The 27,515-nt window shown below is 37.2% G+C and overlaps 1 protein-coding gene across 2 annotated transcripts in view; it reads right to left on the bottom strand.

Annotated features, from left to right (window-relative positions):
- Window positions 1-27,515, bottom strand: part of MACROD2 (mono-ADP ribosylhydrolase 2) — a 2,040,087-nt gene that overhangs the window by 502,553 nt on the left and 1,510,019 nt on the right. For both annotated transcript variants that reach the window (XM_081290808.1, XM_081290809.1), the window contains exon 8: window positions 22,315-22,388. In XM_081290808.1, coding sequence (XP_081146934.1) covers window positions 22,315-22,388 — 74 coding nt within the window. The remainder of the gene's footprint in view (window positions 1-22,314; window positions 22,389-27,515) is intronic.

Below are 27,515 nucleotides of genomic sequence, written 5' to 3'. Positions count from 1 at the left end.
TCCACATTGGCTGCACTAATTTGCAGTCCCACCATCAATGTATTATAAGTGTGCCTTTTCTCCCTCATCCTCACCAAAACTTATTATTGTTTGTATTCTTAATAGCTGCCATTCTGACTGGAGTGAGATGAAATCTTAGTTTTGATTTGCATTTCTCTAATTGCTAGAGATGTTGAACTTTTTTCATATATTTGTTGATTGATTGCATATATCTTCTTCTGAGAAGTATCTGTTCAGTTCCATGGCCAACTTATTGATTGGATTATTTGTGGGGTTTTTTTTGTGTTAAGATATTTTCGTACTTTATATATCTTAAAGAATAGTGCTCTATCTGACGTGTGGATGGTAAAAACTTGTTCCCAAATTGTAGGTTCTCTATTCACCTCATTGGTTGTTTTCTTTTGCTGAGAAGAAGCTTTTTAGTTTGAAGCCATCACATTTATTGATTCGTGATATTCATTCTTGCATTATAGGAGTCTTATTAAGGAAGCTGGGGACTGATCAGACATGATGAAGATTTGGGTCTACTTTTTCTTTTAATAGACACAGTGTCTCTGGTTTAATTCCTAGGTCCTTGATCTACTTTGAGTTGAGTTTTGTCATGGTGAGACATAGGATTTTAATTTCATTTTGTTACATATGGATTTCCAGTTTTCCCAGCACCATTTATTGAAGAGACTATCTTTTCTTCAATGCATGTTTTTGTCACCTTTGTCTAATACAAAATAGTTGTAATTATATAGTTTAGTCTCTGTGTCCTCCATTCTGTATAATTGGTCTACAAGTCTATTTTATTGTCAGTACCATGCTGTTTTTGTTACTATTGCTCTGTAGTATAGTTTAAGGTCTGGTATAGTGATGCCACCTGCTTCACTCTTCCTGCTAAGGATTTCTTTAGATATTCTGGGTGTCTTATTTTTCCAGATGAATTTCATGATTGCTTTTTCTATTTCTACAAGGAATGTCATTGGGATTTTGATTGGAATTACATTAAATCTGTATAGTGCTTTTGGTTGTATGGCCATTTTGATAATATTAATTCTGCCTATCCAAGAGCAAGGTAGATCTTTCCAGATATCTTCTAAGGTCTTCTTTAATTTCCTTCTTTATCATTCTGCAGTTTTTGTTTTAGAAGTCTTTCACCCTTTGGTTGATTCCCAAGTATTTTATTTCTTTTGAGGCTATTGTAAATAGAGTAGTTTTCTTTGTCACTGATATACAGAAATGCCTTTAATTTATGGGTGTTGATTTTGTATCCTGCTATTTTGCTGAATTCATTTACTAGTTATAGAAGTTTTCTGGTGGAAATTTTAGTGTCTTCAAGAATAGAAACATAACATCAGCAAATAATGCCAAATTGAGTTCTTTTTTTTTTTTTCCTATGTGAATCCCTTTAATTTCTTTCATCCATCTAATTGCTCTGGCCAGTGTTTCAAGAACTATGTTAAATAGAAGTGGTGAAAGAGGGCATCCCCGTCTTGGTCCAGTTTTTAGAGGGAATGCTTTCAATTTTTCTCCATTTAAAATGATGTTGGCCTGTGGCTTAGCATAGATAGTCTTTATGATGTTGAGATATGTTGTTCCTATTATCCATAGTTTTTCTAATGTTTTGAACATGAAGGCATTCTGTATTTTGTCAAATGTTTTTTCTATATCTATTGAGATGATCATATGGTTCTATTGATGTGATGAATTACATTTATTGATTTCCATATGTTGGACCAACCTTGCATCCCTGGGATAAACCCCACTTGATTGTGGTGTGCTATCTTTTTGACATGTTTTTATATTTGATTTTCCAGAATTTTCTTGAGAATTTTTGCATCTATGTTCATTAATTCAGATTCATTAATTGCATCTATGTTCAGATATTAGTCTGAAGTTTTCTTTCTTTGAAGAAGTTTTCTTTTCTTTCCTGGTTTTGGAATCTGGATGATATTGGCCTCATAGAATGAGTTTGGAAGTGCTTCCCCTTTTTCTATTTCCTGAAATAAATTTAAGAGTATCAGTATTTGTTCTTCTTTAAAGTCTTGTAGAACTCTGCTGTGTATCTAACTGGTTCTGGGGTTTTCTTGGTTGGTAGGCTTCTGATGGCATCTTCTGTTTTATCACTTGAAATTGATATGTTCAAATTGTGTATATCATCCTGATTCAATTTGGACAAATCATATGACTCTAGAAATTTGTTGATGCCCTTGATATTTTCTATTTTATTGGAGCACAATTTTTCAAAATAGTTTCTGATTATCCTCTGTATTTCTGTAGTATCTGTTGTAATATTCCTTTTTCATCACATATGTTAGTAATTTGAGTTTTCTCTCTCCTTCTCTTCATTTGTATGGCTACGAGTCTGTCAATTTTATTTATTTTTTCAAAGAACCAACTTTTTTTTGGTCAATTTTTCAATTGTTTATTTTGTTTCAATTTCATTGATTTCAACTCTGATTTTAATTATTTCCTGTCTTCTACTGCTTTGGTGTTTATTTGTTCTTCTTTTTCTAGGGCTTTGAGATGTAATGTTAAGTCATTTATTTGTTGACGTTTTCTCCTTTTAAGGAATGAACTTCATGCAATGAACATTCCTCTTAGAACTGCCTACATAGTGTCCCAGAGATTTTGATATGTTGAATCTGTGTTCTCACTCACCTCTAAGAATTTTTAATCTCCCACTTGATGTATTTTGCAACCCACTATTCATTCAGTTACATATTATTTAGTCTCCAGGTGTTGGAGTAGCTTTTATTTTTTATTTTATCATTAATTTCTAATTTAATTCTCTTTCATTTTATTATGATCTAATAGAATGCAGGATAGTACCTCTACTTTTTTATATTTGCTAAGTGTTGCTTTGTGGCATGATACATGATCTATTTTAGAGAAGGATCCATGTGCTGCTGAGAAGAAAGTGTATTCGCTCATTGAAGGGTGAAATATTCTATATATATCAGTTAAGTCTAAGTTATTGATTGTGTTATTGCATTCTATAATTTCTTTGTTCAGCTTTTGTTTGGAGATCTATCAAGTGGTAAAAGAGGTGTGTTAAAGTCACCCAGAATTATTGTGTTGTCATCTATTTGACTCTTGAATTTGAGAAGAATTTGTTTGATGAATGTAGATGCTCCATTGTTTGGGGCATATATATTTATAATTGTTGAATCTTGTTGGTTATAGTTCCCTTGAGCAGTATGTAGTGTCCTTCTTTATCCTTTTTGATATTTACTTTGAAGTCTTTACTTTGAAGTCTATTTTATTTGATATGAGGATGGAAACCCCTGCTTGCTTCCGCAGTCCATGGGAGTAGTATGATTTTTCCTAACCTTTCACCTTCAGTCTGTAGATGTATTTTCCCATGAGATGTGTCTCTTGGAGGCAGCATATTGTTGGATCTTTTTTTTTTTTAATCAAATCTGCCAGGCTATGTCTTTTGATTGGTGAGTATAGGCCATTAACATTGAGGGTTATTATTGAGACATAATTTGTAATCCCGGCCATTTTTGTTTATTTTGGTATTTAACTTGACTTGGTCTCTCCTTTGATTAGTTTTTCCTTTAATATAATATTTTCTTTTGCTGATTTTCCTTGTTGTTTTTCAATTCCTCTTCATGGAATATTTTGCCTAGGATGTTCTATAGTGCATGCAGGCTTTCTTGTTGTAAATTCTTTTAACTTCTGTTTATCATGAAAGGTTTTTATTTAATCATCAAATCTAAAGTTTAATTTTGCTGGATATAATATTCTTAGTTAGCATTCATTTTCTTTCAAAGCTTGGTATATGCTCTTCCAGGATCTCTTGGCTTTGAGGGTCTGGTTGGAAAAATCTGCTGAGATATGAATTGATCTCCCCCTATTGTGATCTGATTCCTCTCTCTTGTGGCCTTATGATTCTCTCCTTATTCTGTATGCTAGGCATTTTCATTGTAATGTGTCTTGGTATAGATCTGTTGTAATTTTGCACATTTGGTGTCCTGTAAGCCTCTTGTATTTGATTTTCCAAGTCATTTTTCATGTTTGGGAAATTTTCTGATATTATCTCATTGAAGAGATTGTGCATTCCTTTGCTTTGAAACTCTATGCCTTCTTCCGTCCCAATAACTCTTAGATTTAGTCTTTTGATGATATCCCATAATTCTTGGATGATATGCTCATGGTTCCTTACCATCTTTACTGTGAAATCAACTTTATTTTCCAGATTGTATACTCTGTCTTCATTATCTGACATTCTGTCTTCCAAGTGATCTAATCTGTTGGTGATGGTTTCTATTGAGTTTTTATTTGGTTTATTGTTTCCTTCATGTCAAGGATTTCTGATTTTTTTTCCCAAAATCTCTATCGCTTTCTTGAACTAATCTTTTGCTACCTGTATTTACTTCCTTCTCTCTTTGTTGGTATGATCAATGGATGCCTGTATTTGCTCTCTTATCTGTTTATTGGTGTCATCAATGGTTGCCTGTATTGGCTCTCTTATTTCTTTGTTTCAGTGATCAATTTTTGCCTGTATTTGCTCATTTAGGTCATTCTTCAATTCTTAGATCATTTTAATTATGAACATTCTGAACTCCTTCCATGACATTTCATCAACTGTCCACAGGTTCTGTTATTGTAGTACCCTGGGTTTTTTTTTGGGGGGGGGGTACTTTCCTCCCTTGTTTTTTCATGTTGTCTATGTGATTTCCTTTCTTGCAGTGTGGATCTGAGGTATTGCAGTTTCTACCCTATAATCTTCTAGTATCTGTGCTGATTATCTGTATCTCACCTTGTGTTGGGTTTCCAAACCCTGCTGGTGTCCCAGAATGAAAGTTACCACAACTTTAGGTAGGTGGCAGCAACAGCAGGAGGTATCTTAAGATAACAATGGAGGTGCCCCAAGAGGAATGCAACGTCTTTCAGAAATGGGGCTGAAAGTGTGGGCCTTACACTATCTCTGGGATACCTGCTCCAAGATGCAGCTGCTTCTAGGCCCTGTCTGTTGTTCCAAGGTAGAGGCTACTGCATGGGAAAGGCCCTGGGGATGTCTGCAGTGTCTCAAGATAGAAGTGGGATAGACCTGTGCTCCCAGGTGGTGGTCGGGGGAAAGGACTCAAGCTTACCCTGAGCTCCTGCGCAGATCAGCAAGGCAGCTCTGGGCCAGGAACTCGGTGGGCTCTGCCAGTGGCTGGATGGACCTGGGCCTACCATGGACACTGGCTCTCATGAAGGCTGGTGAGGATCTGTGTCGGATCTGAGCTCTGGTGGGTGTCTGCAGATTGAGGGGTGGATTGGGGCCTACCCTGGGCCTGAGCTCCCATGGGTGTCTACCGGTAGGTGGAGGCAGTTCTGGGTGTGATAGGTTCTTAATAAATGGCAATTATATATTCCTAAATAGCCACAAACAAGAAAGGAATGAATGTGAGCCTTTACTATACAACATTCTCAATATTCTGGGTAGTTTCTCTTTCCCTTCCCCTTTCATCTAATCACCTGTCCTTTCTCTCAATTTCACTCCCTTCTATCCTACTTTTTTCTTCTTTCCTTTTTTGATTTCAGAGCAAACATGCTGAGGATTGAGAGGAGGAAAAAAAAGAGCAAGAATGCATAAAATTTAGGTCTAGAAAGAAACACTTATTAGAAAATACTCTGGCCTCTGCTTAAAAGTACAAAATTGCCAACACAGAGCCAGAGAAATGTGTGGTATTTTCCCAGTGGTCGGTATTTAATTAACACTCTGCTATTGTCGTTGGCTCTGCTGTCACAAGGATAAATCATTCACAAGCTATTTTGGAGGCCTGTCCTGTTGCCACCACCATTTCATCAATCTTCTCATCAGCTTTGTCATTACAGATCTCAGCAATTTCTCACCTTTTCAGGAACTCTGCATGAATTTGACCCCGAGAAGTATTTGGCCACTATCATCTCAGCTATTAAATGTCAGATTCAGACATCTCAAACTGTGTGTCAAGACACTGTATTCTGGCAGCAATGAACCCATTACCATTTTTTTCTCTCTCTCACAGAACATGCTCTTTGAGCACCCAAAATTGTGGGCTACGAGTTCTCTCAGGAGTCTAGTTTTATATTGGGTGCCTATGAAAAGAACGTCTGTCACCAGCTGTATAAATTTCCAGACTTTTGATAGTTTGTACCTGCATATTATGCAAATAATGTCTGCTCATCTCTAGTGGGTGAAATAGGAGAAGGGTTAGGCAAACAGAAATAGCTAAACAGCTTGCTCTATTAGCATTTTTCAGGTTTGTCAAAATCAATGAATTTTTCAAATTGTATTCTCAGCTCTTATCAAAAAGAGTCACATTGAGCCTGCTTTATTTCTGCCGAGGGGCTGGAAAGGCTGGAAGCCCAGTGAGTCCTGCATACTACATCACTGTAGTAGTTCAAGCTGTTTGTCACCCCTGCACTTTTGCTTGTGTGCTGAGTGCTACTGGGCATGCCCCCATCTCCATTCTCCCTACTACTCACTCATTTATCATCTTATGTTCAACCAGCACTTATTAAGCACCTGCTACATTCCAGGCACTGCTTAATGCTCTGGGGATATATAAGAGAATAAGTCATTTGAGTCAACATAGTTGACCTCCAAAAGGCAAATAAACAATGAATATACACATTTCAAGTAATAATTAATATTATGCAAAAACCAAATGGTTAAGTGTAAAGTGTAAAGGGTGGGCAGGTCTACTTCATATGGGGGTTGACTGAAGATCTCCGCATAGAGGTGCTATTGGAGATGGGATCTGAACAATCAGAAGTTAATTGAGCAGAGAGCTTTAGCCAGTGCCTTCTAAGTAGAGGGAACTACAAATGTGATGGTGGCCTAAGCCATGGAGAAGTTGAGTGTATTTAAATTGTCCCATGAGGCTTAAAGGTAGTAATAAGCAAAGAAGAAATGGTATACAGTGGAACTAAACAACATTTTTTTTGAACGTGAAACACACTAGTAGTTGATTAGAGACTAAAAATGCTTTTCAGAATATGTTTTTTAAACAAATAAAAATACAGAAAATTACAATGGAAGCACTTTCATTGAGATAATGACTATGAAGAAATAGTACATGCTATAGCAATATGTTTCTTATGGACACATTAAAAATAAGGTCTACTGTATGTAGGTCAAGATGAGCATTAGATAGGGCTCTGACCTCTGCAACAATTGTCATGTGATAGCGAATATCTGAGATTTCTACCAATGACAAAATCACAGGAACTGCTGACACCACTGTAGTTTATGACTACAGTCATGATGGAAGGAAGTACTAAATTTTAACTAGAGGTTAATGAAAATGCTTGTAAATTTTCCCCGAAGTTCATAAACTCTTTGAAACTGTCTCAGTTTGTGAACTGTAGGTCAAGAAACCATGATGTGGGGTAGGCATTTGAATTTAACTCCCAGAGGAATGAAAGGCTTTGGAGGAACTGCAAGCATAGTCTACTTTCATTTAAATAAAGAAGCACCCTCTTTCTTCTGTCCTGGACACCCACATTGCTCCAGGTACACTTTGTACTATAGCTCACCACATTGCTGTGTAATAATGAATCCTTTGTGTTGCCTTCTCTATCAGATTACAAGATATCATGGGACAAGAATTACATATCAATTGTCTTTGTATAAACAGTGCACAATTCTTCGGACATAGCAGTAATTTCAGACTATTTGCTAATTAAATACATGTTCATTGGGCAGCTTTCAAAAGAATTACATGTGAACTACATTATCAATGTTTCTCTGAAGTACTTATTTTTCTTCTTGAAATGGATTACATAAAGAAATATATAACATTTAAAGAATAGTATCATTATAATTTGAAACGGAAACATTGACATTGTTGGGTAGATGGAAGGAAGAAAAGGAAGAAGGGAAAGAGGGAGTAAGAAAGGAAGGAGATAGGTAGGTAAGTAGGAAGGTAGAAATAAAGAAAGAAGCTAATAGTAGCTTCACTGAAAATAGATAATGTATTTACTTAAAGACCAAGCCTCTATTCTTCAAAATAGTAGAAGTCTTTTCAGTGAAATACAAGGCCAGATAGGAAAAAGGATCAAGTGATGTACATATCAGCTACAGAGCAACAGGTCAAGTGTTCAGGCTTGAGAGTAAGCTCTGAGGAATCTAGATTTTCTCCAGTTTGTTCCTAGAATAAATTTCTCATTTTAGACAAGATTCCTCATCCCATCTCACTGAATCTATCTGTAGATGAAGGAAGGAGTAAAATCTCCCCTGTACACCCGCCCCTTTTGTCCTGAGCCCTGTCTAAATTCTGGTTAGAGTTCTGAACACTAGGGATGGTTTCTAGCCTTTATGTTCATTTAGGAGTAGGAATAAGATCAAAGCTTGGATTTGAATTGAAATACCTCTGAAATATAGACAAAACCCTGTTTTGCATGCTTAAAATGTGACATTTTTAAAAAAGAAGGTCCCTATGAGAAAAATGTGATGTCTTCATGTGTTTTCTGCTCCACATTGTAAGACACAAGACAAAATATTCACTCATGCATGCAAATGCATTTTTGTCAAGTCTCTCTGTGTGAGCTAGGTCTCTTTGATTAAAAAACAAAGCAATAATTAATTTTAAAAAAAAAGGGCTGGGGATGTGGCTCAAGCGGTAGCGCGCTCGCCTGGCATGCGTGTGGCCCGGGTTCCATCCTCAGCACCACATACCAACAAAGATGTTGTGTCCGCCGAGAACTAAAAAATAAAATATTAAAAAAAAGATAAAATTACATAGTTCCTGTCCTCAAGCAAGAAGTAAAGCTAATATGTGAACCCACAACCACAGTAAAAGGCAGTGGTACTTGTAAGAGAAATTTTTTTGAGACTTTAGAAGATTGAAGAAAAAATTCACTAAAATACAATGTCTGGACAGGAAATCACAGGAGCACACAGAATACCATGTCACACAAAAGTATATGCTCTACACCAAGACAGGGCTGAACACTGAGACGTTAGAGCCAATATAAGATTCTACCTACTTCCATGGGAATTTAGAAATTTTCTGGGCTTATTTATAATTTGATCAAATATAACTAATAGATTATTGGCAATATCCATGCTCAGAAATGTTAGTATTCCAACCAGCTGGTCAGATGTGGGCCTAATCACACAAAAGTTTATTAGCCTACTTAAGCTGTAGGCTGATGAACTAATAGTCACATTTTTTAATTATAATTTAGTAACCTGTAATGAGTATGGGCTTGGTACTGTAGCAGAGGCAAGAAAACAAGAGCTGGCCAAACCAGGGACCACCATTTTGGTTTCACAAAATAATTAATATAAGTCATATAAGCAATAGCATGGAGGGTGCTATGGGACCATAGCAGAAGAAATCTGAATCCAACTCTAGTAAGATGTACATGCATTGAAAAGAGATCTCTAATACAGTAGTCTACATTTACCCGGAGGGTGGATAATGATACTTTTGATGATCATGCTTATTAACTTGGAATTCTGAGTTAAAGTCCCAATTGCCATTTATTTGCTGCATGACCTTTGTGATTTTAGTTAATATTTCTAAGTCTCAGTTTCCTTATCTGTGAATGGGAATGACTATGACTATCATACAGAACTTTTCTGATAATTAAATGAGATAAACCAAGTGAGCATGCATGGGCAAAGGCATATTTCAATATCTCAATATCTGTGACTTGCTTTTATTTCTATATTTTTAGCTTCTGAAAGACCACACTCAAGTTGATTTGCCCTTGAAATTCAAATTATCCTTGTCTATTGACATAGGCCAAAGGTACCTTTATTTTAAGTGGGGCAGGGTGTTCACATTATTTTAGATCCTCAAAATTAAATGTTTCGAATTCAATGCAGAGAAGTAGAAGTGGTAGAACATAGAGTTTGGATACATCAGTCTTTCTTTTTCTCTCTCTAATTCACCAACACACACACACACACACACACACACACACACACACACACACACACTCTCTTTGCTATGCACTCTAAAGATGTTTTACATTTCACTTTGCTCAAGACTTTAAGCCACTGGTAAGCCAACAGCTTTTAACAGTTGTTCATAGGTATAATGTCTACGTGGGGGGGCATAATTTAATTCTCATCCCTGCTGCAACCACCTCATAGAATTTCTTAATCACACATTTAATAATACATTTCAGAGACTGACTTTATTCCCACCCTTGAAAGAAAACCATTAGCCAACTGTACTTAGAAAAGGGAGAATTTATTTCCTTCTTCCCTTGCATCCTGAATAGAACGTGACTATTTGGGGGTTCACTTATTGCTGGCAAATGGCCATTTCCTGCCTCTAGAAAAAAAAAAGGCTTAAAAGAATTTACCAAAAAACAGTTGAAATCCTCTGTAGACATCTAATAACTTATAAAGAAAAGAATGTTTTGATGAGTTAGTGCAAATGAATCAGGAACATATGGATCCTATTTCCCCTGAGTTCAAATTTGTAGAGAGAAAAACTTCTTAGAAAAATGAACTTTGTAGATGTCACTGAACCCAAGGGAAAAACATATGAGATGATTACTCAACTTAATACATTCCTAAGCTGCCCTGTGCTTAGCTGAAGCACACCCAGGTCATTTGTAGCTCAATTTAGACTGTCAAACACACACCCCATCAGGCTCTAATTGTTTTCAGAGTAAAATTCTGAACAGTAGAAAATACTGAGGTCGTTAGTATTTTCAGCAGTGATTTTTAATATAGAGTCCCATTGCTGATAACTTAAAGAAATTTAATTGTGGCAGTGGCAAGGGATTCTCAAAATTGTGTATGTGACACATATCTCCACATCCAGGGGCTGACCCACAGGTGGCTAGCATAAACAAGCTAGGGTACCAACTAGAAAACCATCTCTTGCAACCATGCTAAATATTGCCTTCATGTCCAGGGAGAATTAATTTGCTTCACATGACTGAGCATTTTGTTCTCAGGAGATTCTTTTCAAGAAAAAAATATATTGACACAAGATCCAAGAGACATAAATGTTGTCTTTATTTTAAAATACCTATGATAATTACTCAAAGAATGGTTCAATTGTATTTGTTGATGAATTTTTCCAACTTTTTAAATGCATCTCTTGCATGGATGCATCTGAGTATGTATCCAGAGATAGTGATTATTATTAAGAAGATACTGGAAAAACAATAAAATACTTTCTAAAAGAGAATCAGAGCTCCCTAATATGTACATACAAGGTGCCACAGACAGCTAACTCCCATGAACATTTCATGTGAGTGATACATAGACATTTCAAACTCATTTACAGTTCCCATGTCAAAAGGAACTGAAGAACTGTAGGAAGTGAGTGGTGCCACTCATGTTGCCAAAGTCCTAATTTCTTATTAGAAGGCCAGTCATGAGATTGTTGACAGGGGGATTTACGCTTAGCATAGCTCTTCCCATATTGAATAAAAATATGAGATTTTACCTTAGTACATTTTGGATGGAAGGGATTCTTGAGAGTCACAGCTCTAACCATTCTCCACCAGTAGTGGGAGAAATCTTGAAATAGAGGTCACTATCATCCCAGATATTGTGACAATAGATTAAGGGTATGGCCTGGAATCTGATATAATCATTTCTCCGGGTGACTTTTACCATATTTTACTGATGAGGAACAGGTCCAGAATGATTGTAGTATCTCTGAGAAACTCCTGATTCCCAGGCCAGTGACTCAACAAGTTGAACAACTCCTGGGTCATTAGTATCGTACTTTAGAATGTAACAGGGAAGGGGAAACAGCTCAGAGGAACATATGCTGGCTAGAAATAATCAATATTTATTGCAATATTTATTGCAAAATGAATGTAGCTGAGTTATTCCTATGCCATGTTCAGGCTCTTAGTACATAAAGTAAAAATTCCACAAGGGCAAAATTTTTCTTTAAATCTACTGAGGAAGGCCTTATGTTGGAAACTGGCAGTAAGTCCAATAAATCCAATTTTTTGCTAGGATCTAGAATAGGTTCCTGGAGGTTTTTCTCAGTCTCCATTGAGAAAAAAGATGAAGTTTTGAACTCATATTTAACAGTAATATCAGAGAAGCGGCAACAACAAGTGTTTACAAAGCAATGAATAAAGAAGACACATATGAGAATTTGGACCAATTGGAAGAAAAGTAGATATTCATGTATTATCCTATGCAAAGGTTTATTGTAGACCTGAACATTAATTGCATCATTTAAAAAATGTCTTTTTTCTTATCTCTTCTCATTTTAAGGAGTGGACTTAGCAGACTGTATGCACACATAGTACCTCTCTACTATTAGACACCGTGTTCCCTGGTACCCAGCAGCTGATATGCCAGATAGCTGCCACTCTTGCTACAGAACCAAACAAAAAAATCGATATTTTAGAATCTCCCTGGAGTTTTTACTTTTTGCCCTAGTCCCTCAACCTAGGATCATAGATCTAAACTCTTTATTCTGACCAGATTTTAGTAGTTGTAGAGCCTCCAATATTCATCTATTCTCACTTTGTGCCAATGATTAGTCTCCTCACTAAAAGGCGGAGGCTTCTTGGTGGAGACTTCTAAGGAATTCATGAATAGAAATGAAGATCACACAATCTGATTGAAGGGGGAATATGTTAGCAAGCCTTTTTGTCTTGGGTTCATAGTCACATCACCCAATGTTGTGTGTTCATAAGTTCACTCTCTTGTGAAGTTTCTATGAGTATATTTTCGTTGAACCATAAGAGAGGACAAGCAATTGCTTTGCTAGACCTATTAGTGTTTCTTCTGATAGTGAGTAGTAATGTCATTGTTGAAGGAGGCCTTGTCTCCCTAGGAGCTACCTCTTTGCCCAGAAATGAGTAGAAAAGCAATGAGATAGTGTCAGTTTTTGACATAGCTTCCTTCTAAAATAATGTCCTGAGTGAGAACATTATCCATTGGCATAAAAATCATTTAATTCTGTTAGTATGGGAAAGTACCTTTTGCTTTTTCTCTGGGTTGAGCTAGGTAACAGTGAAGAGTCTGCTGATGTTTCCTTTAATCAGTGCCACACAGAAGTCTTACTCAATTAAGATGGAAGGCAAGGGAAAGGTTTTTTTTCTGTTTGTTTGTTTGTTTGTTTGTTTTGTTTTTTCCTCTCCACCTAGAAATCAGAAAGGCACATGCTTACAGCTCACAAAAATGATTTGGAGTGCCTGCAGCTAGGACCTCATAGTGTTGTTTATATCTCTGTGTCTAATGTAGACCCAACCACATGCTCAAAACTGTATTTTGTATGTTTTTTTTAAATTTTACATTATTTGGATAATCAGCACTTTAATTTGATGAAGAGTTTTTAAACTATTTAAAAATCACCATATAATCCAAAATCATTTATAGAAAATCTACATGGTAGCTTGTACTCCTACACTAAATGGGTCAAGGTTGATAATATTAAACCAAATGAATACATCTCTAGGGGAGTGGTAATCATCTTTAAGGCAAACAGAGAGCACCTGAGGCTTGATGTGTTAGTATGTCACCTGGGAAGCCTCGAGAATTGGAGAGAGTAAAGATCTCTATTGGTCTGACTGGGTAATGATCCCATAGGTATAGATATGTGGCTATTATTAACTTGAGTTTTTAGAGCTAAAAGTGAATGACCATTTCATTTTGCTAAAATATATTTCATTTTACCTCAGTTTTAATTTTTCAATCAAGCCAACAGAATGAGCTCTAGGACTCTGCCAGCTGTCCAACAATGTGTGACATTTTCAGCAAATTGTCTTCCTAAAGCAGAACCCCCCACCCAAATGGCAGGGGCCATGGCAACTGGTAATTCCTATGCCCCATATCTCTGAGCTTAACTCCCATTCTTTCCTTTTCCAATTCCAAATGGCAAAGAAACTCCAGTAAAATACTCCATTTAACTTTGTTTGGGTTCTGTATATGGCTGCCTGTGTAAGACCCCCAACCCTAGAAAAATCATCAGGAGCCACAGAAGCAGGTCTAGAGTAGAATATGAGAGGGCCCAACTAGTTCACTCCAGGAATTTCCTTTTCATCAAATGTAACTACTGTAAAATTAAAATAAAATGCTTATCTTAGGATTTTATGAAGATGTAATAGCATGTATTAGAGGGCCACACACGGGACAAGGGACATATCAGGAGCAAGATAAATATGGTTTTCTTTTCTCTCTTGAGCTCTTTTATGTACCTACTCCACCTCTCCTAGAATTCTTTCTAGAAGCCCCCGACTATATATAAATTCTCCACTCCTATTTAAACATAGTGCCTTCCAACACAATATTTTTTTCAGATTCTCTCTTCACTGCCTGACACTCTGTTCTGTTTATCTAGATGTAACAGGGTCATAATGGACACTGTCCTGGGTTAAAGAGGGCCAGCAGAGTAGGATGTGTGTTCATCATGTATAAGTGGAGAAGTCAACAAACTATCTTAATCTACAAGGAACTTGAGGTTGATGTAGATAAAATACCCTACAGCCTTGATATGAAAATATTCCCTACTGGGAGAGGGAAAAATCACTAGGTTTTGAAAGCTTTTCGAACAGAGTAAGAATAGGGGGAGAGGAATCTTAGGCAACCTTAACTCAATGCCTAAAATATCTGATTGAAGTCTTTTCCATGCTAGGCACTCTGGCAATGGGCTCACTAACTGAAGCAGTAGAATTATTGCTATTTCCTGTGTTGTGGTTCTTGATGACCAGAACAGGGTTATGGAATATGGAGGCAACATGCACGGGTTTCAATTTCTAGTTCCAAGTTCTCTGGCATATCTGCTGTGTGCAGATGCCAAAGCAGTATGGAGCTGTAAAGATAGCTGGGTTTGTTGTCAATTTTGCAAGCTCTAGTATGGGGCAATTCATGCTCATGCCAAATACCAGAACATTCCCTTGGCTTTTACTGTAACGATGAGAATTTAGAACAATAAAATAGAGAAAACTTTTCTTCTGCCCACCAATGTAGCTGCTTGTCATAAATCTGAACAAAGCCTGAGAATGGGGAGGTAATTATGTATACAAAGAAAGGGAGGAATAAGGAAGGGTGGTGAGAGAGAAAGGGAGGGAGGGAGGAAGATGGGAGAGAGATAAAGAGAAAAAAGAAAGATGAGAGAAAGAAGGAGAGAGAGAGAGAGGGAGGTGGAGTAGGAGGACTGAGGCAAACATAAAATGTTTGCAAATCCTCAGAGCTCTTGAAGGGTAAAAGCAACATGGCCTATCTGCAAAGTCTGGGAATAATTTTCTTCAATTATGTCACAGCCTATGAGCATCATGGCTCCCACCTAAATATCATGCTTGGGCTAGTCAAAGGATACATTTTTATAGCAGCATATTAGGGTGATGATTATTATTACCATAACCATATTCCTGCACAGGATGTGAATATTTCAGAAACGGGATTTATTTTTCCAAATACACATATTTTAACTTTAGATTGCACCAAAAACTAAGGAAAGCACTGATACTCAAATGATGTTTTTTGGACATAAAAAGGAAATCCCGGAGAACACTGAGCACTTCATTGGCTTCCTCTAGGTCTCTGACTTTTAACCACACCCCTGTGCTGTGTAGATTTGGAGGATGGCAAATTATGTTTTTGTGTTTCTGTAAATAAGTGTCCACAGAAATTGGAGCTTGGTGTAAAGGATATAATTTTCCCATCATAAATGTAAGCCTCATTTCATGTTTCATTTAAACCCCCTTTTTAAGAACCACAAAAGATTCTAAGGCATTTCATGTTAGTGACATAAGGCAGGCCCCACACTGGGTGTTTTTGGTGATCCATAATGTGATTCTGAAACAAAAGTGACAAACAATTTTTAACACTGCATATGTTCAAAGACCTGTGCCAAGAAGGGGAAAAAATAGTCTTGGCACCAAAAGCTAAAGTGCACCGGTTCCTTTGTGATCCATAATGAGGAAACAAGTGGCCAAGCCCTTGACCTTGTCAAATTAGCACCAGAGCAGCAGATGAACCATTCAGGAGGCCAATCATGCACGTCTTCAGTGGATTCCCCATTCTATTTTCTGAGGTTGAGGAACCTATTCAGCTTTTTCAATGATTTGTGAATTATTTATCTGAATGGTAGAAGACAGGGGACAGTGACACAACACAAACATCGTTTAATGTCTTCACTTCCACAGGACACCAATGATGAGCTCAAAACCAGTTTTCTTCTCTGGCTACCGTCAGTTGACTTTGAGGTCAACATGACACTAGGTGAGGTCTGGGACCTCGGCTAATATAAGTCATGGAGCTTGGTATGCTTCATAATGATGCTGCCACATACACGCTTTAACTCAGCATTCCTGGCCACATCTGTGAGCACACCACTTAAAGTGACAAACAGCAATGCCACAGGTGTTGTGTTTCCCTCAGAAGGCACAGAGTAAACAATTTAAATGAGAAATAGATGATATTTAACACTTTTAACAACAATCTGTTTGCGCTAAAAAACACCGTTAGAGAAATATACATCAGATAGGGGCCCAAACTCTGTATGCAATAAGAGAAAACTTCCACCTTCCTCCTACACAGAAGGAAAGTGATTTTGGTTTGGAAATGCCAAACTGGAGTTCCTTCCTGCCAGTGATTTCCAAGTCTAGCTAGGTGCTTGCTAAGAGCCTTCAAAGATGAGCCAAATGCCCATCCGCCCCCCAGTCCTGTGTTATTCTGACAAGTGGATCTGTTTGGGGGGAGGAAGTGTTGGTATGAGGGAGGAGGTTAGGAAATTCCCAGGGAGTAACTGAATGGGAAGGATTCCATACCCCACAGTCTGCAGAGATGAAGTTAGAGCCTGGCTTCAGGTGAACTGTGATCTCCCCTCTGGATGGCTGCATATGGCTACAGCTTTAATTAGAGCCTCCTAGAACGCAATGCATCTGTCCATCTGCTGCTTTGTAACTGCCAGGGAGGGGAAGGGGGCTCAATTGTAGTATAAGGTTTCCATGTTTAAAAGTTCCCTGGAAATTCACTGATCTTCCAGCTCAGAATCTTCATCCTAGATGTCTTATCCCTTAAGAGGATTTCCTGGAAGACTTAACATTTATTTTGTGTGTTATGGGATGCTTGTTCCCTTAGGGAATTTGAAATATTGAATATGACCTCCATGACTTGGAACTATCTTACCGAATCAGGCCATTTGTAGTTTTAAAGTGTGAAAGACATCAGGTTCTTTTGCTTTTTATGGAAAAACTTACAAGTATGTACATTGCCCCAGAGACCAATAGCCAAATGCCATATGAGTCCCTGGGGTAGAACAAGGAACAGGTCCAATAAAGACATTTCTTAGGCTAACTTCCAGATATGAACAGGGTATCTCAGAGCTGTAGTGTGGGGAAATCACTATTTCACATGAAATGTTATTTTTAGACTGCATGAAAAATGACGAATGCATAAAACTGTGTATGATAATGCAGAGCAGCCACACCAGTTAATGAGTCTAAGGCCACATTTCCACTGCTCATTTTCATGACACTCCCCTATTTTGCTCACCTCACTTACCTCTAATAAAATTGCTACTTGAGAAAAAAAAAATCTGCATGGCGGTGGGGTACTTATGGAAAGAGTATTATGTTGTTGTCAAATTTTTATAACTCACTGTGATATTCTTTTCTTTTGGTTTTCTGAACTCAGAAGTTCTTAACAACTTAGCTGAAAATGTTGGTGAGTAATCTTGACCCTTTTCCCACCTCATGCTTGATCCCTAAGACTCTCTGCCACATACTTATCTTTCAGTCAAGATTTCTATTTCTTTGCATTTCAGTTCTGTATTGTGAGATAATTCATCTAAGTGGTCTTCCCGTAGCAATAAGTCAATTTTCAGCAGTGAAAGTTCTTTTCTGATTTTTAATTTTTCTGTTTGTGAGTCATTACCATTTTCAGTTCTGGAACATCATTTTTTTTGTGCCCCAATTCTATCCTGCTGAGATTATCCTTCCATGTTTTGTTAAAGTGCTGCCTTGTCTCTTCCACGGAGCAGCTGAAGTCAGAGCTGACTGTAGGATTCATTTAGTTGTATGATCTCCCTCAAGTTCCTGAGTCCTCTTACTATGTAGTGATAGCAGACCTCTCACAATTCAAGTTTTGGGCAAACTAAATAAGGTAGACAATGGAATATTTTTTCATGCTCCTGCCCACTGGACCCAAGTTCTCAAGTCAGGACTCTGAATGTTGAAGTGCCCCACCAAACCAGCTGGCAGTGATTAGTGAAATTATTTAGAATAAAATCTACCTTCATGCCGGAATAAAAAAAAAAAGAAGAAGAAATGTCCATTCCTGACCATTTAAAAATCAGAGAGTAACTAAATGGTGAAATGCAAAAGTTCACTAATTGTAGGACAACATCAATTATTTATGATATGTGATAGCCAAACTTTCAGAAAACATGCACTATTGAAGCACATGCTTATCTAAGGTAAGTATGACCATTGATGGGGGAAATCACATTACACAGATTCCCTGTGTTTTTAAAGGAAAACTTTAGGGGACTTGATTATCTAAATTCTCAGAAGATGTAACTTTACTCATCAAACTTGATCCTGGCCTTGCTTCATCAGAGCTGACTGGCTTACAAAAGGACGTCATATTCATAATGGGACACGTGCAAACAACTAAATGAGTGTATAAGATAGTGTGCAAAATAATAACAATGATGATAATGAAATAGCAATATGTGAAAGATAGGGAACGAGAGGGAGAAAATGAGCCACGTTGCTTCTTGATGGATTCTAGGCACTTGTGAGATCCTCTTGCTCTAGGTCTGGCCCTTGAATTACAAAACACTTCTTTAAAATAGTTCATTTCTATGGCATAATTTTCCTTTATCTAAGCTGGCTTGACTATATTTCTACTTCTTTCAAGCAAGCTCAAATTAAGACTCAAACCCAAGTTCATGTTATGAAATATCTGCTCAATTTTACCATGTCTTTTTGATCACTTTATTTGGACTTCAGACTCAAATAGCCAACTTGACCATTTGAAATCTTCATTAGAAATCCAAAAACATGTCAGATTTACCTGTCTGCAACATAATTTTTGTTTTCTTTATATTTTCATATGAACATACTCCTATACCAATTTTCTTCATCTCATTAAATGCACCAAATTTTACCCAGGCGCATAGGTCAGAAATTCAGTTGAAATTTTGACTCTTCTCTTCTTTGTCATATATCACCTCCAACTTTCCTCTATGATAAACATTACTACTTTTTGCTAATATTCAGTTTTCTCTGCTCGGAACATATGAAAGGATTGCATTTGTGTTTTCCTCTGGACAATGTAATGTGAGGGAAAGTTACATGTATCATTCCTGTGTAGAAGCATCCCTACAAAATAATTGATTATCTATTCTTGTCATCTGATAGATGTTATTTTGTATAGTAGAGTATCTGTCAGCCTGGGTTCCTAACTAATCCAGAGCCCCTTGCTGACTCGTGAAATACAAACAGTACAAGTGACAAATAAACCTTTGCCATTTTATGACACTGAGATCCAGGTATCATTTGTAACTGCAGAATAGCCTAGTCTATCTTAACTGAAAATGAACTCTAAATCCTATTTTATAGTGTATCCCTAACCTGATGTTTGTTACCTCCTTTTCTATCTATCATCACTGTGTTACAAAGCACCCCATCTTTTGCCTGGAATTACAGCAGAAGCCTCTTAATCAGTCTTCCCTTTCCTACTGTTATATCTCTAAAGGCCATTTTCCCCAAACCGGCCAGATTCATTTTTTAGCAGTGAAAAGATCATATAAAATTACATTAACTAATTACACTAACTAATTACATAACAACATCAATATACCCGAACCCTCCAAAAACCCTCCAGAAACTATCCAACAGGCTCAGAGTAAAATTCAAAGTCTCTCAATGAACCACAAGACCCTATAATTGCACCTCTACCTATGTTTCCTCATTGTCTCCTGTCAGTCTTTTCTCTCTCTGCTCCAGTCACAGTGACTCTCTTACCATTGCTTGCAAACTGTAAGCTCGTTCTCTCTTCAGGGTTCTTCTCTTTCTGCTTCTTCAGTGTGGAACATTCTAGGTCAAGACCTCAGTATAACTTGGCCTACTCCTTCTTATTTTATGACTCTTTCTTCCAAGAGCCAGTCTTCAGAGCAGTCGTTACATTCTCCACAACCGAATCCCTCAATAACTCACTATCTAGTCACCTTGATTTATTTTGTGAAGCACTCTTTGAACTCTCTTATTATTTACTTACTTTGTATTTTTTTATCCTAGACTACAAATATCATAAGGCAGGGATTGTTTGTTTTTCACTGCTCTGTGCCTGGTATGTAAAAAAGTGTCTGATGCTTAGTGGAATTCAATAAATATTTATCAAACGAGTGAATTAATGAATAAACAGCTAAAACAATCAGGATGTCAAAACAAAACTGCAGTGAAGAGACAACTGAATTAGAAGCAGTGCACTTTCACAAGTCCTCTACCTCGTTTGTTTAACAGAGCAAAAAATAAATACAAATACTTCTGGATAATCAATTTGTATAGCTTTTATCTATGATCTACCACTTATAATTCATTTATTCCGTAAACCCTGATGTGTTCAAATTAACTTGTTCCAACTAGCCAGAGCCTATTGAAACAAGGAATCTTAAAAGGGAATTAGCACAAGATATGTTTAAAGGTTCAATAACTGATCCATATTTCCCAATCTAAATTATCTAAATTTTCTACAATGGATCCAAGAAATGTGCAAGAATATTATACAAAAGAAAAAGAATGAACTCAAAGACAGGGCAGGCAAATGAATTAAGTGGAAAGTACTGGGCTAAGAAGTTTCTAGGGAAACTAACTTTCTGAATAACGTAACCAGTACAAATCCATTAGAAGTTGTCAGTGTGCTGTGAATGTGACCAACATGTTTACTTTTCATCAGTACCTGAATGAGAAGTGCAAATTTTCATCACATGCCAAGATGACGTATGTCATCTTACAAAGCCCAGTGGTCCAGCTAAGGAGCATTTGCTGTGACAAAGACATATATTGAAAGATAACTGGTTTTCAATGGAACTGAACTTCTCTACCTTGCCTCAGTAGCATTGTAATGAAGACTAGCTGTTAGAATCATGAGAACTGTGTTAGACTCTTGACTCTGTGACTTTCTACTCTTGAATATATCACTTAACTTTTGATGCTGGATGGGTAAGAGGATAACAATACCTTTCCTAGATGTTTCATAAGGTTGCTGTAAAAATAAAACAACTCACGTCAAAGATGTGTTTTATAAGCTGGATATTTTAGTTATTTGTTTTTATTTTGCTTCTTTGAGGAAACTTAAGGCATCCTCTAAATTGAAGTTGAAATATACATATTTCAAAGTAAGAGAAATAAATAAGAGCAAGCATCAAAATAGATGTTTGGCCATGTGGTCTTTCCTTCCTCTTAAGATTAACAACATTCATATCTGGTTAAGAATTGTTGAGTAGGATAATTAGAAAATCACACTGCTGTTTCTTTAAACACACAGAGGTACAACAACTCTCTCACAAGAAACACCCATACTGTTTTCATACTCGACCACTTGTGAATAATCCATCTCTTAACCAAATAAAAAACAAAATTCACAGTCCATGATAGAAGGAAAAAAAAAAATCCTTCGTAGTACTTACATTACTGCCTGAAGAAAAAGGCAAAATCAGAAGGAAAGTGCTCAAGATTGTGTATTGTCTAAAATCTACTTGCTGTTAAATATATAAATGGACAAACCTCTGAAAACTAAAGTTATGTGGACTTTAATTATTTTATTGCTTTATTTGTATAATTCTCTTGTTCATCATTGAATATACCCAAAAATCTTATACAATAATAAAAACAGGAGGCGCAAAGAACCCTCTAATGGAAACATTTAGCTTCATTAAAAAAAAAACCTGGTAATAACAATTTCATTATCAATTATCCAAGCCTTATCTGATCTCACACTCAGAAATAACTTTAGGAAGATGATTAGTTATAAATAAAGACAGTACAAAATACCCCCAAATTACTGTACTCCAAGAATCCGCTGTCAACAAAGACAATTTGACTCTTCAAGGAAAACAGCACAGGAAAAACCATTTGTTTTTAATTAAATTCATCCTACTCTCTCTTCCACATGTACAACCCACAATATCCGAAAATGTAAAAATGAGATTATGGTGAGAAGAATCTGATGACTTCACCCCTCTTCACCATCAAACTGATCAATATACTTACTTCAGTCAACAGATTACAGGGAAATATTTAATCACCAATGTAACCCAAATGAAGAATGGTCAGCTAAATCTGGCTCAATGCCTAGGACTAGCTGATATTTATTTTACTTAGGTGCTTTTTTAAATTAAAAAATCAAATGACACCATCAGGAAAGCTCCCTGATTGTGCTGTTACTCTTACCTCGTGGTGATTTTTTGTCAGCCATTCCTTAATCGTGCCAAGGGCAATGAGCGCAGCAGGTTCATTTGGAAAACCTAAGTGAAGAGTCGAATGAAACAAATGAAAAGAAGTGATAAAGGCAACAGAGAGGTCAAAGGTGGTATGAGAATGGAATTCTTTTAAAAAAATAGTATTTAATACAACCAACAAGTACTGAGCAAGGCAGGCCTCAGTAAGTTGTATAGATGTGAAGCCTGCAATTCTACATGGGAGGCGTTAAGAGGGATGGTCCTACATAGTCCGGAGTATAAATTAAAAAAAAAAAAAAAAACACAGATAAAGGATTTGACTGTTATTTAAGAACAATATCAATAAAAATATACTTAATAGCTTACAAAGCACTTTCATGTATTTTTTTTCTTACAAGTGGTGCTCAGATTAATATTTATTACCCTCCTCATCTTAAAAATCAAGTAAATGTAGCTCAGAGAAAATACGTGGTTGGCCCAGGGTCACAAGGTCACTACTCCATCAATAAACTGTCACAGGCTGGGTAAATAACATGCCAAATAGTCATACCACAGAAAGCAACTATCGATATTCACATAATGTGACTTATGTTACACTTAGTGACATTGGAGATGGTGTTTGAGATTAAGACCACATGAATTAACTGATTGTGGGCTGTGGTTTGTTTGTTTGTTTGTTTGTTTGTTTGTTTGAAATCAGAGATTGGACCCAGGGGCACTTAACCACTGAGCCACATCCCCAGCTTTTTTTCATTTTTTATTGTGAGACAGGTTCTCTGTAAGTTGCACAGGGCCTTGCTAAGTTGCTGAAGCTGGCTTTGAACTTGTAATCCTCCTGCCTCAGCCTCCCGAGCCACTGGGATAACAGGCATGCACCACCACACCCAGCTGTGAGTTTGATTTTTGAGGGCAGAAAATATGTCACACATATACTTCCCCGCAGGGAGTATCAGCATACATTTTCAGAATTTCCAAAAACACATAAGAATGTCTTTTCAGGTATGTCAACTGAACACATTCCTAGACCTGCAGAATCATTAGGCATTCTGCCAACAGAGAAATTTATGAAGGAATAACCGTATACATTTACATAACTTTGGTACAGCAAGAAGAAGAGATAGGAGTGAGTATTTTGTTGGAACTGCTCTCTTTAAGTTCACCACTGGCTCCTTCATCGTGGAATCCCATTACCTTCCCATGAGTCTTCAGCCTCTCTGGCATTAGACGTGCTTTCTTTGTATTTTCATCTCTCAGTTTCTCTTCCCTCTTGGATTTTGCTTATTTAGTTCCTTTTTTTATTAAAGTACAGTTCAGTGTTTCTTATTATGTTTATAAAGTTGTGAACCCATCATTACTCATTCCAGAGTATTTTCATCATCCCTTAAAGAAACCCTGTACCCATTAATGGTCATTCCTCAATCCTCCATCCAGCCAGCCTTTGGCATCCATGAATATTTTCTGACCATGTGAATTTTCAGATTTTCCTTCTGAAATTTTCAAAATTTCCTTCTCCCTTATATTCTCCTACATATTTGAACACTCTGTCCTCTTTCCTTTTTCAGGAGCATTCATTAAATGTACGTCGTTCCCAACATCTAAACACAGCCTTCTTCTTCATTTATACTCTAGCTATCTAGCTAGTTACAGCAACATCCAGAAATCATGTCCATGAGGGTGTCTTCTGGAAAGGACATTGTCTGTGTGAATGGAGAGAGAAACGGAGAGGAAGAGGGAGGGGGGATATCTCTAAGATTTAAAAGACCCAGTTATATTGGAGGGTAAATTCATATACTAATAGCTCATACTGATGTTTTGGATCTTGGCAGACCTCCAGAGAAATGTGTGAGAGAAGAGGAGCAAGAGCATTGTCTCCATTTCCAAAACTGAACACAACTTTCCTGATTTGCATTCTGTGGGCTTTGGTGAAGGGTGCTTTAGGAAAGAAGACAAAAGAAAGCAGGGCCAAGTTTCATCTATTTTAATTTATAGATAAGAGAGAAACACTGGGATATGAAAAATATGCACAAGTTCTTGAACCTTTGTAAGTTCATCTTGAACATTTGGGATTGTAGACTTGTTATGAATTATTTAATTGTATTCATTTTCCTTAAAGGAATGCCTCAAAATATAATACCCCAAATTAGTAAAAAATATTAATTAAACAATTCTTAATTCATTAAACACGTTATTTTTAAAAGCCCCCAAGAGAAGAGATACAAACACTTTAGTGAGTCCCTGTCCTCTAAAATTTTAGCTTAAAGTCTGAAGGAGGAAATACATAAGTAAAATGACAGCCACAAGACAGCATGGCAAAACATTAGGGTGGCAGATGCAGATGATGGAACTAAGAAAAAAAGAGATGTGGGGTTTACTGGGAAATCATCTAAAGTTTGAAAAGAGAGCTGCAATGTGGGAAACAGGGAAACATTGTCTTCAGAAGTAAACAGTGAGCAACATGGAAATAATAAAAAAAAAAGGTGAAGGAAAGTGAAGGAGAGAAGACAGGATGAGTACCTGTGGGCTGCAAAGAGGAAGAAGGCCAGGATGAGTATTTGCTGTTAAGGAATTGTTTTAGTGAGCTTTGCATCACTGTGACCAGAATCTGACAAGAACAACTTGGGCTGGGCGTGGTGGCACATGACTGTAATTCCAGCAGCTTGGGAGGATCATGAGTCTAAAGCCAGCCTCAGCAATAGCAAGGAACTAGGCAACTCTGAGAGACTCTGAATACAAAATAGGGCTAGGGATGTGGCTTCATGGCCAAGTGCCCTTGAGTTAAATCCCTGATTACCCACTCCCCCAAAAAATAAATTAGAGGAGAAAAATGTATTTGGGATTCACTGTTTCAGAGGTCTCCATAGATAGCCAAGTCCATTGCTCTGAACCCAAAGGAAGCAGGACATTATTGCCAAAGAGTACAACAAAGGAAAAAGAGCTCATCTCATGGTGGCCAGGAAGCAGAGAGAAGAAAAGGACGAAGGGGCTACAGAGAAGATCAACACTCCTTGGGCACGCCCCCAGTGACCTACCTCCTCCACTAACATCCCACCTGCCTACTAATTACAGATACACACAGTCCATCCATTCAAACTAGTATGGACTGATTAGATTACGGTTCTCCCAAACCATCATTTCACCTCTGAACGTTCCTGCATCAACACGGGAGTTTTTCGGGAATAGATCATATCCCAAACCACAGGAGGAGTTAACCACTAGAGGCTTTTCCAGTGTAGCACTTCCCTAAGTTTAATACCTACATTTGTAGTTACACTTCCCTTGATATACTCCAGGACCTAAAATGAAATGTATATTTTTCCTTAAACACACCACCTCCCTGGCTTTATCTCTCTCTTAGGCACTGCTATATTTAAGAACTTTCCCTGCTGATAACTGAGTCCTAAATACATTGATCCTGTAAAATATTGTACACCTGCCCTTCCTTTCCTCCTTTCCCATTGATCTCAAAGTCCAATGAGCCCTCACCTGCACAAGTGTAGGTGCCCCTGAATCCTGCTCTTTTGGTTTGCTTGCCTTCTCTAAGCCACCTAACATACCATTTACAATGATCCCTTCTAAAACATAGCAATCATCATGTTACAATCTCAGACAAACCCACACAGCCTTTGTTGACTCTCCAGCTCCTGAAGAATAAATAAGAACACCTTAGCATGTTAGCCTTGCCCATTCCAATGGCCACCATGCGCCTCTCTAGACTTCCTTAGTTTTGTCTGTTTATTCACTTCCCATGAAATTATTCTCCAACTCTTAGGTTTGCTTAATAATTGCTCAAAACATAAAATTATATGGCTATATAAATCAAATAAATTTTATAATCACATTCAATTGCCATGGCCATCTGCATTAACATTCACCTTTTTGAAGATACAATTCCCTACAGGGAAATTATACAAGTTCTAGAACCATGGCAACGATGGTCAACTCTCAACTATTTGTGACCTCCTGGTCACTCTCTCACATTTGCCAAAGCCTCTGGCCCAGAGTTGCATTTTTCATCATGACCCCAAGGTAATTTCATATCCCAAGGTGATTTAAATATCTGACAGAATGATTTAAATATCTAAGAGGATGACCCAGCCAATACTGGCTACCAGTTCTCAAACTGCTTCTCTTCAACAACCACCTCCTCCCTTTCACCTCAGCCAAATCCCCTAGGAGATCACACTCTGGACCTTGGTGTAACCTTTCAAAACCAAAATTACTAAGTAGAGCTCTCTCAAAACCTGTTTTGTATTCAATTTGTTTGTTCAGCTAGTTTCCAATGAATGCATATTTACCCAGGAAACCCACTCTATCCCTAGGCCTCTCCCCAAATTAAGAATATTTCTCCCCTGAATGGTCTATTTCCTATCTCTGTTTTGCACATTACTTTTTCATTTTTTAAAACTATACTTTCGATTTCTTGTTCTTCTAATATGTTATGACCCATTTCCTCTTTCCTGCCATAAGACCTTGCTAATGCCATTTCCTTCCCAAATTGACATTTCTCTCCTCTTTTCCATATTCGCATTCACTTTTACTTATCCTCTGCTCAGATATCTCTTCTCCGGGGAACTCTGCTCTGACATTGATGACTTCCTATTTTATGCTTTCATACATCACCTCACTTTTCCCTCACAGATGCATCATTTACAGTTCTACCTTTGTTTATATAAATATGTGATTAATAATCTCAGAGTAAACGCCCTAAGGAAGTGGATAACACATCTGTCTTTGCAAATCACTAGATACCGAAAAAAAAATGATCAACAAATAGATGTTGAATGAGGGAGAAGATTGTGAACTAATGGATCTTTGAATTAACAGCAGAAAGAGAGTCTCAAGAGTGTTCAGCCAGAAAATGGTGAGGAAGAAAGAATGCTGAGAAGAGGCCCAATCAGACTGCTATATCCACAACATCCTCTTTCATCCATGAGAAAAAAAAATGTTAAGAAAATCATATAAGAAAACAGCTCCTGGAAGGAAGATATACCATAATGAATAAAAAAGGGAAAGAAATACAAGAAAAAAATATTCCTGAAAATCTTCCTTTCACTGACATGTATGAAGATGAAGCATGATGTTCAGGGAAAACAGCAACAGGACAATTCTTTGTCCACTTAAGTGGAAGACACCCAGGGTTACAAATAAGACCAGTGAATAGACAAGGGCAGATTTTAGCCTGGGGATTGTCTT

This window comes from Spermophilus citellus, assembly GCF_964194105.1.
Source record: "Spermophilus citellus genome assembly, chromosome: 4".
In the NCBI taxonomy this organism is placed as follows: Eukaryota; Metazoa; Chordata; class Mammalia; order Rodentia; family Sciuridae; genus Spermophilus; species Spermophilus citellus.
The sequence above is the reverse complement of the archived record's forward strand: the minus strand, read 5'-3'. Positions and strand labels throughout refer to the sequence as shown.